The sequence below is a fragment of the Phycodurus eques genome, chromosome 14 (assembly GCF_024500275.1).
Source record: "Phycodurus eques isolate BA_2022a chromosome 14, UOR_Pequ_1.1, whole genome shotgun sequence".
Classification (NCBI taxonomy): domain Eukaryota; kingdom Metazoa; phylum Chordata; class Actinopteri; order Syngnathiformes; family Syngnathidae; genus Phycodurus; species Phycodurus eques.
In genome coordinates this window covers 10,055,525-10,068,776 of record NC_084538.1, presented here as the reverse complement: position 1 = coordinate 10,068,776, position 13,252 = coordinate 10,055,525, and the positions used below count along the sequence as shown (strand labels likewise).

The 13,252-nt window shown below is 40.9% G+C and overlaps 1 protein-coding gene across 2 annotated transcripts in view; it reads left to right on the top strand.

Moving 5' to 3' along the window:
- Positions 1 to 13,244, top strand: part of ltk (leukocyte receptor tyrosine kinase) — a 75,870-nt gene extending 62,626 nt beyond the window's left edge. The window contains exons 23-30 of one of the 2 annotated variants that reach the window (XR_009769841.1): positions 1,757 to 1,886; positions 1,958 to 2,055; positions 2,979 to 3,071; positions 3,436 to 3,537; positions 5,731 to 5,865; positions 5,953 to 6,043; positions 7,202 to 8,522; positions 9,253 to 13,244. Coding sequence is in view for 1 of the 2 variants with exons in the window: in XM_061697192.1 (XP_061553176.1) it covers positions 1,757 to 1,886; positions 1,958 to 2,055; positions 2,979 to 3,071; positions 3,436 to 3,537; positions 5,731 to 5,865; positions 5,953 to 6,043; positions 7,202 to 8,221 (1,669 nt within the window). In the remaining variant the exon portion in view is untranslated. Of the gene's footprint in view, positions 1 to 1,756; positions 1,887 to 1,957; positions 2,056 to 2,978; positions 3,072 to 3,435; positions 3,538 to 5,730; positions 5,866 to 5,952; positions 6,044 to 7,201 lie in introns of both variants that reach the window. The other variant, XM_061697192.1, reaches the window with a different exon arrangement.
- The last annotated feature ends 8 nt before the right edge of the window (positions 13,245 to 13,252 follow it).

The following is a 13,252-nucleotide window of genomic DNA, read 5'->3' as shown; positions in this document are numbered from 1 at the left end:
CATTAGGAGTCAAAGGCCAGGCTGTGTAATACTACACAAGTCATCTAGATACAGGTATATGTCTAACTATAAATAAAGTACAACTACAACTGATGACTGACAGTACACATACAATGGTAGCTTGGCCCACTGCTAACAGCAAAGTTTGTAATTGTGTGACGGTGACTAAACGTACACCAAGAAGGATGACGTTTATTGTCTACTTTTGTAATTTAAAAGGAAAGCAAAGCTCCATGGGTTAATGGTGTTTCTTCACCTGAGCTCTCCCCTATGCAGGGAGGTAGTCTGACCCCTGACCCCTGCCCCATGTCCTCCACTTCATCCCCAACCTCCTCCTCAACATCCTCTTCCTCCTCCTCTACCCCCTTCCTTCCGCCATCTCTACCCTCCCCTCTTCATCCCGCTCATGCTTCTGCTTTACATCACAGCCTTTGTCCTTACTTGGCCTCATCATTTGCTGCACAGCCACACGTCATTTTAGTATCCATACACATCTGTCACATTCTCGCTATGGTCCAACATCAACATGAACCTTTTAGGGCTGCTTCGTATTCATAGAGACTTCCCCTTAATAGCATTTCTGTGCATAGTGGGTGGGACCTTTGCTAATGTGATCTTGACCTTTTACCTTCTGAGCTATACGGTATCTGCTGGATAATAACTTTCATGTGCGCCGCGGTGCTCTGCTTTGCTCCCATCCACCGATCGACATAAAAATGAGTTTCTAATAGTCCTGTCAGTGCTCCAGCGGCCTCATGGCAGCATTAATAATAGGCATGCACATATTGTACATTCACTCCAGGTTTGCACGCAGTATATTCTCAAGAAGACTTTTGGCAGATGGAGCTCATTTTCATGAATAATCCATTGCTGTTTTGCTTTTATGGAAGCACTTTGAGAAATATCTGTAAAGTGAAGTGTGTTCAAAATTTCAATTTATGTATGTGCAGTTTGTCCCATAACTGACTTATGGCAGTATTTTTCATAAACATGAAAATAAACAGTCCACATAAATACTGTTTAAATAGAATTTCATGCATTTGTGTGCACACTGCCACACAGAAAAGCCACCAAGTGGAATATTAAAAATGTAACAGTAAAGACATCTTTGTTGTGAGCAGACATGGCAAAAAGTATTGGGGGGGGGGGGGGGGACTTCCTTTAATCTCTGAACGAGTCCAAAGGTGTTCCTTCTTGTCTCGCTGCACTGAAATCATCAGCTGTACAGATTCAACGGAAAACCTGCCTACCTTATAAATGATTCTGAACTGGGTCAGAAATTCAAGTTGGTTCTGTTTTCTGTCTTACTCTGATTTCATCCTGTAGAGGCTTTTGTGGTTATTCGCAAACTTGGGATGAACTCTATTTTTCTCGTTTTATTCATTAATTTCTTATTTTTCTTGTAAGGCGAGACACAGACTGTCTACTGTTGCTGCATTTTAATGTTGGTCGTTATGGTGGGACTTGGAGAGCTATGTACAGTATTTTTTGAGGGGGTACTTGATGTAAATAGTTTCAGAATGCATGTTTTTGGGAATATGGGAGGAACCCGGAGTACCTGAAGAAAATCCACACAAGCGCTGGGAAAACCTTACACAGGGGCGACTGAGCAGACATTCGAACGCGGGACCTCTTGACATGACTTAAGGACATCCAGTATGTGTGCCGGTTGTCAATGATGTATGTGCCTGCAACAAGTTCAACCATGAGAACATTGTACGGTGCCAATGGTTGTCAATGATGTATGTGTCTGCAGCAAGTTCAACCATGAGAACATTGTACGGTGCATCGGCGTCAGTCTCAACATCCTGCCACGCTTCATCTTGCTGGAACTCATGACCGGAGGAGACATGAAGAGCTTCCTGAGGCAGAACAGGCCTCAACGCGTACGTCATCTCACCCGCACTTGACTTTATGCATGCTGCACCATTTTTAAAGTGAGCTGTGCTGCTTTCAGGGCCAAGCTCCTTCTCTCAGCATGCACGAGCTGCTGCAGATGGCCAGAGACATTGCACGTGGTTGCCGCTACTTAGAGGAGAATCACTTCATACACAGGTACTGATAAAATGGACAACCATCTTGAAAGCATGCAACAATTATTAACCCTTACCTACTGTTTGGGTCAGATTTGACCTGTTTGGAAATTTGACAGCCATTAAAATGTCATTCTTTCAACTTGAAATATTTCCGAAATGACACAAATTACACAGAAACTAGAATATTTTAAAATGTCATTCTTTTGTACAAGTGCTGTAAATCTTGAGGCTGGTCCAGGTCAAATTTGACCCTTGTCTATGAAAATGGATTTTAGATTTACCAGTGTGTGTGTTAAGGCGGCACGGTGGACGACTGGTTAGAGCGTCAGCCTCACAGTTCTGAGGACCCGGGTTCAATCCCCGGCCGCGCCTGTGTGGAGTTTGCATGTTCTCCCCGTGCCTGCGTGGGTTTTCTCCGGCCACTCCGGTTTCCTCCCACATCCCAAAAACATGCGTTAATTGGAGACTCTAAATTGCCCGTAGGTGTGACTGTGAGTGCAAATGGTTGTTTGTTTGTATGTGCCCTGCGATTGGCTGGCAACCAGTTCAGGGTGTACTCCGCCTCCTGCCCGATGACAGCTGGGATAGGCTCCACCACGCCCGCGACCCTAGTGAGGAGAAGCGGCTCAGAAAATGGATGGATGGATGGACAGTGTGTGTTAAATCGAGGGAAACGGTGCTAATGTGGGGAATCTTGAGCGAGAGGAGCCGCTTCGATTGGACAGGATTGAAGTCGGCTGTGTTCACACCCACAACGGTGCAGAGGTCGGCGCAGCAGATGTGCACTAGGCCACGAAATAATAAACACCAGGTCTAACCCAGCTCTGATCAGTTACGCCACGTGCCATGCTGGATTTACATTAGTCAGGAAAACAGAGCCTGCTGTGTTTGTTTGCAGTTTTCTAAAACATGTAATGTGTTTTTATTAATCTATTCATGTAGAGATATTGCTGCTAGAAATTGCCTTCTTACATGCCCTGGACCGGAAAGGGTGGCCAAGATCGGAGACTTTGGCATGGCCAGAGATATTTACAGGTTTGTACGTTAATGTGCTAATGCTAAACCCCATCTCACCGTCAATAAAGCTGTATTCTTACAAGAAAAAAAATCTATCATTTAAACAGAAGTGTTGTTAATCTGAATTTCTAATGATAAACTTGATCTGGAAAGACAGTAAGGTGGTCTCAGATTGTTGTGTGGGAAATATGATATTTGGTAAAAGAAAACATCAGATGACTGAGCATAACATGGTAAAAATACAGAGCTGCTAGATTTGTACTTAGATACGAGAGTCACGCTGACATATCGACTTTTCCTTCTCTTGTCAATTTTCCAGTTTCAATTTCATTTTTGTTACTTTCCTTTTATGTATTCATTATTCATTATTTCTGGTGTCCAGAGCCAGCTACTACAGAAAAGGTGGTCGTGCCATGCTGCCAGTCAAGTGGATGCCACCTGAGGCTTTCATGGAGGGAATCTTCACCTGCAAGACGGATACATGGTGAACATGCGCACGCACACACACGCATGCATACACACACACACACACACACACACACCATAATATACTGTACTATACTGTCACCAGACACAACATTCGGTACACCTGCACATACAAATCACTGTAGAATACATTGTGGTTGCATTTGTTGTTTAACAATATTTTTACAATTGAGAGGTGGTATAAAATCCAATCCATTATACTGAGAAGTGTTTTGAATATTTTTGGTTAGCGTTTCTCTATATATACACTATATTTGAAAAGCCTGAATCACATTATTTATTACAAAGCCCTTGTATTCGACCTTATTAATTTTAAGCCATCACTATTTGTAAATGTGTCCCACTGAGGCAAGTGTCATGTTCATCAATGCCATATGTTCACATTATAACTAAATAGAGGTTTTGCTTTTAATTAAGAACATACAACAAACTATTTTTTATGCCTGTAGAAACAGCTAAAGGGATGCAATCCTATGGGAAACTCTAGTCATGAATATAAACGAGATGTTGCTTCATAAAGTAAAATCTTCATCATTGCAACAGAACATATTTTATCTTCCATTAAATTACATGCATGAGGATTAGCCTCTTTTGGAAGAGGGCAAGTGTTGCTTGAGGGGAAAATTGTATGTTAAATAATTACAACCATATGGACAAAACTGTCAGGGAGTAAATGTAAAAAAACAACCCAGACATAAAGCAAAGGCTACAAAAATGCTCAAAAGAATAGTGGGGGGGGGGGAGACTTTGGACTATAGAAACGATATGATTAATGCCTTGGGCCTAACAGCTTTGTAGTGATGATACCGTAGTGACAAGAACAAAACAAAAAGCAACACATCACCTCCAATTTTCACGAGAACATAAAACAATGTTCTCATACTTTTTCCAATGGTAGTCCTGTTTCAAAACACATTCTTACACCCATCCATGACCTGCAACAATCTTTTTGTCCGCCCCCCCCCCCCCCACACAAAGAAAGTTGTAGAAAGTACAATAACTTAACATCTGCACGAAATATAGATTGCCACAGTGGTCACAACATTAGGTACATCTGCAAAATCTAATGATATCTGCCATAAGAGCTGTATCAGTATCACACATCGTGTCTTTACAAATATAATAATGCTCAGTTCTGATTCACACAAACGGGTATGATTTTAATATCATATATTATAGTTGGAGCTTTCAGTACCAAAGAACAACAGGATGTGGAAATGCTTCTCAAGAAGAAAAAGAAATTAATTAATAACTCCATTGCCATCTAACTGTTATGGTTATTGTTATCATGAAAAAAAGGCATTTTATAAAACAGCTTTTGGGTTGGATCTCATTAGTCTGCTTTCCGATGTTGTGGTCTGTGTATTGTATTAGTGCCCATTTCATGCTTGAATGAACAAAGGAGCAAATGAAGAGCTGCAGGGGCTATTCTTTGACAATGTGACTCAGCCTACACATGACTGCCACAACAAATGAGTGCAGTATGACGCTATTGTTTAACATTCAGTCCATGTTGAGCTTGGATACACAAAAGCTACATCCTTGAATTTAAGTATGAAGTTGTTTTTTTTCCAAGTTATTACTAAGTATTTTCTTAGCATGGAAACATTTCTAAACGATACGTTGTACTTTTTTGTTCAATTTAAAACAGTTCCCACGTCTTAATGCAGTATATGGGGGGAATAAAAAACATTTTTTTTTTAAAGATTACTGTATGTTACATGCTTTGGTCAATATTTTGTGAATTTGAGTTTTACACCCCTGATCTAGAGTGACTAAAGACAAAGCATTTTCATTCATGGAGGAAGCACTTCCTTACACCATACTGCGTGTACAGTGTATGGCACATAGACACATCACCAAATCAAGTGGCAAATAGTGTTCCTGCATAATAGTGCTTAACACAGTGTAGTCCAGCCGCAGCTTGAAAATGGCTCTGGATCTGCGCCCTGCCTTGCTGATCATCTCATGGACGGAGAAACTCAGTGTGGGGTGGTTATTATGTAAATCAGGTAGAAGTCTTGCTCACAAACACATTTTCAGAAATAGGCAGGCAAAAGAATTACAGGTTTTTTTTTAATTTCACACTCGATGTGTGTACAAGCAATTCAAAATAAAATGTTCCATAACAAGTACCAATTAAATAAAACCTGGAAATGGACTCAAAGTAGACATGTGTCTCCTCCAACAGGTCCTTTGGAGTACTGCTATGGGAGATCCTCTCTTTGGGCTACATGCCATACCCATGCAAGACCAACCAGGAGGTGCTGGAGTTCGTCACCAGTGGAGGCAGGATGGACCCCCCAGAGGGTTGCCCCGGCCCAGTGTGAGTGCTCACGAAGCAAACTGAGCTCAGTAGACAACTTTTAAACCACATTCAAGCTAAACAATTCTTATTTGTGTTTGTGTTTAGCTATCGAATCATGACCCAGTGTTGGCAGCATTGTCCTGAATACCGACCCAACTTCTCCACAATACTTGAAAGAATCAACTACTGCACTCAGGTACACTTAATATTACATCATTAGGTACACCTGCCCAATACAAGAGCTGTTAATGTTAATGTTTCTGAAAATGTTTATGTACACCACTGCAAAATACAATCACACTGAACAAATGTTCCTGTTTAAAATGATGAGTTTCATATTTTAACTCCTGAAATAAATTACTTTTTTAGGGCATTCAGATTTATTGAGATGCACTTATAGTAAACTTTTTGTTATTCTGGTTCCAGTAGATGGTTTGTTATATTGGCTTAACTGAAAAATGTCCATAAAAGGACAGTAAAGTTCCTATTAGATTGCGTAACCCTGTGGCTTAGGCTATGTTCACACTGCAGGTCAATTCCGATCGGTTTTGCCCAGTGTGACATGTATCTAATTTTTTTCATGTCAATGTGAACAGTGCAATTCCGATTTTTTTTTTTCCATAGCCGACCCAGGCAATGCAATATGGATGCTCACGGCACGCTTATCTGACCTGAACATCGTCGAACAAAGACAAATGTCACACTTGTTCGACACGCCACAAAAGCAAACGGCAGACAAAGGCGCAGAAAACAGTCAGTGGCGGAAAGATGATGTGTGAAGTCATGGACGCATTCCGTCTCCAGTAGAAGTCGCATTTGTTTTTTGTAATATAAACGACTACATCAAAATATTTGATTTCATTAAAAAAACAAAAAAAGAATGAATTGAGCATCATGCCCAGCAGTGTGAACGTAGCCATAGTCAAGGTTTCCCTCAGAGGACTGTTATGACTGCATGTGAAAACCATATAAAGGCATCATCAAGTCATCATATACACAATTGACTGCTACTGATTGTTATTATATATATATTTTTAACAACAAATAGATTTGAAATCCTCCAGCTATCGTACAATTTATGTTATGAATTTTGGTGTAAATAATTAGGTGTAAAAATTGCAATATCGCAACAGGTTTTCTCCCATAATGAAAAGAACAAATGCATTTAGGAAGAAATATGAAGTAGACACACTTTATTTGGTGGACCGGATGGAGTTTGATGGTTTAAGTTGTCGGTATGTTGTGGCCAGTTGGTGAGTAACGTTTTATATTTTGCTGTGTACTTAATGAAATGTCTGTTGTGAGGATACAATCGATTCATCTTTCCACCGTTCTGTCTCACTCGTCACATCAGGATCCGGACGTGATCAACACACCTCTCCCAGTCGAATATCGGCCCACCACGGACGACGACAGTGCCGCAGTGATCTGCCCGTCTGACCACAGACCCACCAGCTTCGCTCCTCTCCCCGTCTCCTTGGACTCCTCCACCCCCTTGATCCTGGCGCCCCCGGCGCTTCTTCCGCAGCCCGCTAAACCTCATCTTCTCCTTCAAAAAGGCCCACCTGTCCAGCACGAGGCAACGTCATGCCGCGAGGTGCTCCCCGAGCCCGCCTGGCCCGAGGCGGTCCCTGCTGCCGCCGTGTGCACAGGGGGCCTCTGGGTGCACCCTGAGCCTCCTTTGCATCAACCTTGCTCCAGAAACAACTCTTGCTCGGGAAGCCAACAGCTGACGAACAAAACCAAGAATTTGTGGAACCCGACGTATGGCTCCTGGGTCTTGGAAAGCTTCAAGGGCAAGAAGACCCTGGCTCACACTCAGTCCGTGCCCCTCTCGAGTTCTCCTTCCCCTTCGTGCAACGTGGCCGCCTCAGAATGCAACCGGGCAGGTTGTGAAAACTCCAACTGCTCCCACCTCAAACCCCCCAGCCTCGGTACTTCTGCGTCGCCTCCCTGCCAGGCTCAAGCCGCACTGAGCGTGCCCCACAATAAGGGCCAAAGCGGTGGTGCCCCCTCGAAGGGGGGCATTGACCTGGCAAAGCTGCAGAGTTTTCCCTGTGGAAACGTCAATTACGCCTACGATGAGCAAAGCTACGAGGGAGAGAGCTTGCCCTTGGTGGTCCAAACCAAAGGCCCTGAAGCCATCAAAAACACCAGCTCTGCTCCCAGGATGTCCTCGGGGACTGGCCTGGGGCTGGCGCTGGGCCTCTACACGTCCTCTTCATCCTCTTCCTGCATGCCCAAGCTGCTGCTCAAGCGCCACGCTAGCTACGGGCACGAGGACGTGAGGAGATGCACCAAAGCTGAGAAGCCCACACGAGACCGAGACTCCGGCTTCTCTTTGTCCGAGGATCTGAGCGTCACCCCAACCTGAGGACTGAACCTCTGTTAGCTTTTAAGTTTAGAGAGTCAACACAGCAAGTTTTCCTGATGTGAAAAAAAGGAGACCATGATAAATCATTACAAAACTTTTTGGGTTTTTAAATAGTGTGACCCATTCCTTGTATAGCATCAGTTGTGTATAGTGAACCTCTGCATACTTCGTTTATTCACCTATTTGCAGATATTTTTCTTCTGTTATTTGCTCAAAAACTTACATCTTCACTGTTTTTGTGTACAGTTATTGCTTTGGCCTGAGCACAAAAAGAGCGAAAAGAGGAATCATCTGGTGGCAAGTAAGTATGTAGAAGTGAGTTGAGGAGTTCTATTTACACCTAAGTAGTCATTTGTCACCATCTTGTGGCATCTATAGGCAAGTACAACAATTTTAAGGGCAGGGAATCAATTACAGATTTTTACTTGTGGCAGGGCTGTACACCTGAAAATGAGATGAGATAATTATGAAATTCAGTGTTCAAATCTCGTCACTGGCCAGTTTGCAAGTTCTCCAACTGAATTTGAGTGACTCTGATCCAGAGTTGCCATTGTAAATCCATGATTACCTGTACAGACAATGTTTTAAGGTGCATTTTAACATTCTTAACTGTCAAATAAGTGTTAGGAAGCGCTGTGACATCAGATGCTTAAAATGTAATTCTCAGATTTCGGTGTCCAAGGGCCGTACTAAATTAAAGAAAACAATTTGACAGAACGGTGGCCTTGTGGTGGGCGTGTCTGCCTCACAGTTCTGAGGTAAAACCCTGAACAGTATAAACCAGTGGTCACGGGCCATTTAGTACCAGGCCGCACAGCTTTTAATTTAAAATTATTATTATTATTTTATTTGCATTTTTTATTGTGGGAGAGTCCGCGGTGGAAAAAGGTTGGGGACCACTGGTATAGGATGTCTAGAAAATAGATGGATGGATGCATTGTGCAGTTAACATAATAATTGAAAACATTTTGAAATTGTAGAAATTATTTATCGTGGTATAATAATAATTATTTTTTTTTTTTACATCATAGAAACCTGCTCTGTTGACAGCGAAGTGCTGACTTTCTATATCCACTGTGCCAGCTCGGTAGTGAATGATTTGAACTCATGTAATGGTTCTGATGATTAAAATGCTGGAAGGACGCCCTCATACACTCCTCTGCACTGTGATTCAGAGAGCTGGACTCTTTCCTGCTGGAACCTTTTTTTATTTCTTCCTCTTATAATTTTATTTTTATTTATTTTTTTAACCTCTTCTGTTTGGCTGCTTGGTTATGCAGTGTTGGGGATCTGTATGCCATTTGTTTTAAATCGCAGGACAGTTTTGCTGTGCAACAGGGCAATTTGATATTCTTGTTTGTTTTAAGATGGTTTATTGAAAATACAGTTGGACAGAATGATGCATGAGAGAGACAGACAGAAAAAAGAACGGAGCAAAAGCAACAGCGAACAATAACTGTGTATGACAACAACAAGGTTACATTGGAGTTGACTTCATCATGTTCTTCTCATTCCAATGAGATAGTCTCCAAAATCCTGAAATATTTTCCACTTATTTTTGTTTGTTTTTTTTTCTGTCTCCTGGAAGCCTTGGCACTTGCATTTGTGACCAATCATTTGGATGTTGGAGCGCTCAACGTCCAGTTTGCTTTGGTGGAATTTTTAATCCACGAAAAGTGACACATTCAAGATTCAAGGCTGACTTTTTGGGTCTCGTTCTGTGGAAATAATGTGAAAAACACCCTACTTAAGAACTACTGAAATGTATTTTTCTATTTATACAAAGCTGGTTTTCAAAGAAGAAAGCATGAGCATTCAGCCACATTTCCTGGCATTGTTGTCATGGCAATGACTTTACTACGATGACGTAGCAGTTTGTACAGCATATATAGCCCTTTCCTTGCTGGATTTTAGAGGGGCGGGCCACACACTCCCCGCTCCGCTCATTAATCTGACCCACTGAGCGTTTATATCAGCAATCCTGAAATACAATGGTACCTTGATTTACAAGATAGTGCTGGCGTATCTGAAGCACCCTCGCACCTCAAATTTTGACTCATAACAAAACGCGAAACTCGGTAACTCAGAAAACTCGAACGTTGTTACATTTGTAGGTCAAAGTACCACTGTATTTGTTGCATTAATTGCAGGTTTATCTAAAATTGCTAGTTCAAATGTATTCATTTTATATTCATTTATCTCATTAAATAATTGGTTAATGGATTTACTGTAAATAATCAACATTTTTAAGAATTAGTTGATTATGAATAACTTGAATGAATACTAAATGTAAAAATGAGAATACATTTGTTTTATTAAAATAAATGATTTTACATAGGGCGGCACGGTGGACGACTGGTTAGAGCGTCAGTTCTGAGGACCCGGGTTCAATCCCTAGCCCCGCCTGTGTGGAGTTTGCATGTTCTCCCCGTGCCTGCGTGGGTTTTCTCCGGGCACTCCGGTTTCCTCCCACATCCCAAAAACATGCATTAATTGAAGACTCTAAATTGCCCGTAGGTGTGACTTTGAGTGTGAATGGGTTGTTTGTTTGTTTGTGCCCTGCGATTGGCTGGTAACCAGTTCAGGGTGTACCCCGCCTCCTGCCCGATGATAGCTGGGATAGGCTCCAGCACGCCCGCGACCCTAGTGAGGAGAAGTGGCTCAGAAAATGGATGGATGGATGGATGGATTTTACATAGACATTTTAACATGTTTTCATTTTATCAAAAGTGTTAAAATTAAAAAAATTGAAAAAAATATTTTGTTAAAATAAGCTATTTTACATGTTTTACATTCACATCACAACAATGCCCGCGACTCTAGTGAGGAGAAGCGGCTCAGAAAATAGATGGATTGATCACAAGAATGACCTGGCCCATCTGTATGTTTTAAAAATCAAATGTGGCCCTTTAGCACAAGTTTGCCCACCCCTGCTCTAACTTCAATGTCTTGTTTTTTTTTTATTTCTTCTTGAAATTAACTTTATACTTATTGACTAAAACAAAAATGTTTATTTGTGAGCTTTAGAAGGGATATGTGCAAGTCAACCTGGCTTACTTGGCAAAGCCAGATGAGCTTCTTTTTAAGTCCTTGAGCTAAGCTAAACTAAGCTAAGTTAATAACTACACAGAACTCAAGCTAATCTTTCTAAATATGCCTCTCTAGCAAGACAATAAATGTTTAATGAAAAATGACAGCACACTTGAAGGAAAGAGACGTTTTGTGCTATTTAAAAAAAAATAAAAAATTTAAATCTTTGGTGGAGCATGCAGCTGATAAGTTGTTTTAGCTTTAGCATTATGGACTTAAAAATATGGCTGATGACAGCTGTGAAATATTCACTATTTTTGTACTCACCTCTATACACTGGACTAACATTTGTATTATTATTTTTTACTTGTCATACATGTATATGATATCGCCTTGTATTTGTAGTCAATCACTGCCATTGGATATTATGACACGAGTTGTTGTAATAGCTATGTTTACTCAGCAGGGGGAGGTATTCAGTTGTGGCATACCAAACGAGCTGCCTCATTCGTGTGTGTGCTTTATTTCACACACAAAAATATATATACTGTTTATGTATATGTTGAGTAGTAGTTATTTTTGTGGATTGTTCGTCGGGAATCGATAATCATCTGCATCTGTAAATTTTTTTGTATCTTTACAATATGGGTTGCATAAGGGTTGTACTTTTGTTAAGTTGTATATTAAGTTGATCAACCTTAAGCGGGGTACACACATACCGATTTTTTTAAACGTGAGACCCCACATCACTAGGAAAGAAAATTGGCATGTTACTGCTCTTTTAGTGTGTGGTGTACTAACTCAAGATGACTAACAGCACGTCACACACACAACCATATACTGTATCCACCGATAATCGAAAGGCTAACTCCATTTTTGTCTTCTTGCAGGAGAGAGAGAGATCAAGTTTTATGCCTGCAATAAATGCAAGCTGCAGTTATTACTTATTATGAAAATGTTACAGAAACTTTGGGTTTCCTCAGATTTTTGTTTATCCAAATGCCTGTCAAATCCATAAACATTTCATGAAAGGTAATAAATAACTATCAGGTATACTAATATGTAGATCCACTCAAGCTAAAGTACTACTTTATCCATGTCTGAACCTCCTGGGATGTTTTTGCACGAGGTGAAGCCTGGTTTCAGGAGTGCTATCTTGGAATTGGGAGTTGGCCCACTTCTTGCACTGATTGTAAATCCATGTCAGTAAAAGTGACAGTAAAAGTGCTGAGTCAAATTATGATTGATTTATACCTGTGTTCATTTTAAAGATATAGTATAAACTAGGCTGGGCTAAATGGAGTTCGCCAACTTTAGTCTCAGTGACTTAATTAGTACTCGAAGGAAACTGGAAGAAACTAGCCTAACAATTATCTTACTTAGTAACTGCATCGAGGTTATAAACTGTTCTTGTCATTTTCATTGGAAATGGCTTGTGAGACATGTTATACAAACACTTCACACAACGAGTTGTTCAATTAGCGAGCCTCCTAATTGGCTATTGTTCCCTTTCACGTCACAATCACAAAGTCCGTGACTCGGTAAAACTCGGAATTGACCACACGCACACAGGGATTTGGAATTGTAAATATTAAACGGATTTAACATTTATGATTGTCAGCCTAACCGTTTTCCAAGCAGATTCACGAGGAAAACTCATTTTATCACCTCATGTAATATGACAATTAAAAAAAGAATAATTTTTGTTGACTTTTATTGAAAGGGAGGAAAAAGGCTCAACTTTGCCCCAGTTGTCAGTATGTGTGTACCTCAAAATTACCCCCTTTCCCCCCTTAACATTGTCTAACACTGTTTATACATTTTATTTCCAATTGAGCTGTCATATTTGCTGAGTGTGAACTCTATGCAATGTACCTGTCTTTCACACATCTAATCAAAATGTGCCCAAATAAACTTATAACAACCTTATTAGTATGTATTTGTTGCGTGTAATAACTCGTTTTTTACACCCAGAAGCTGAAAATAAAGGCGACTAAACCT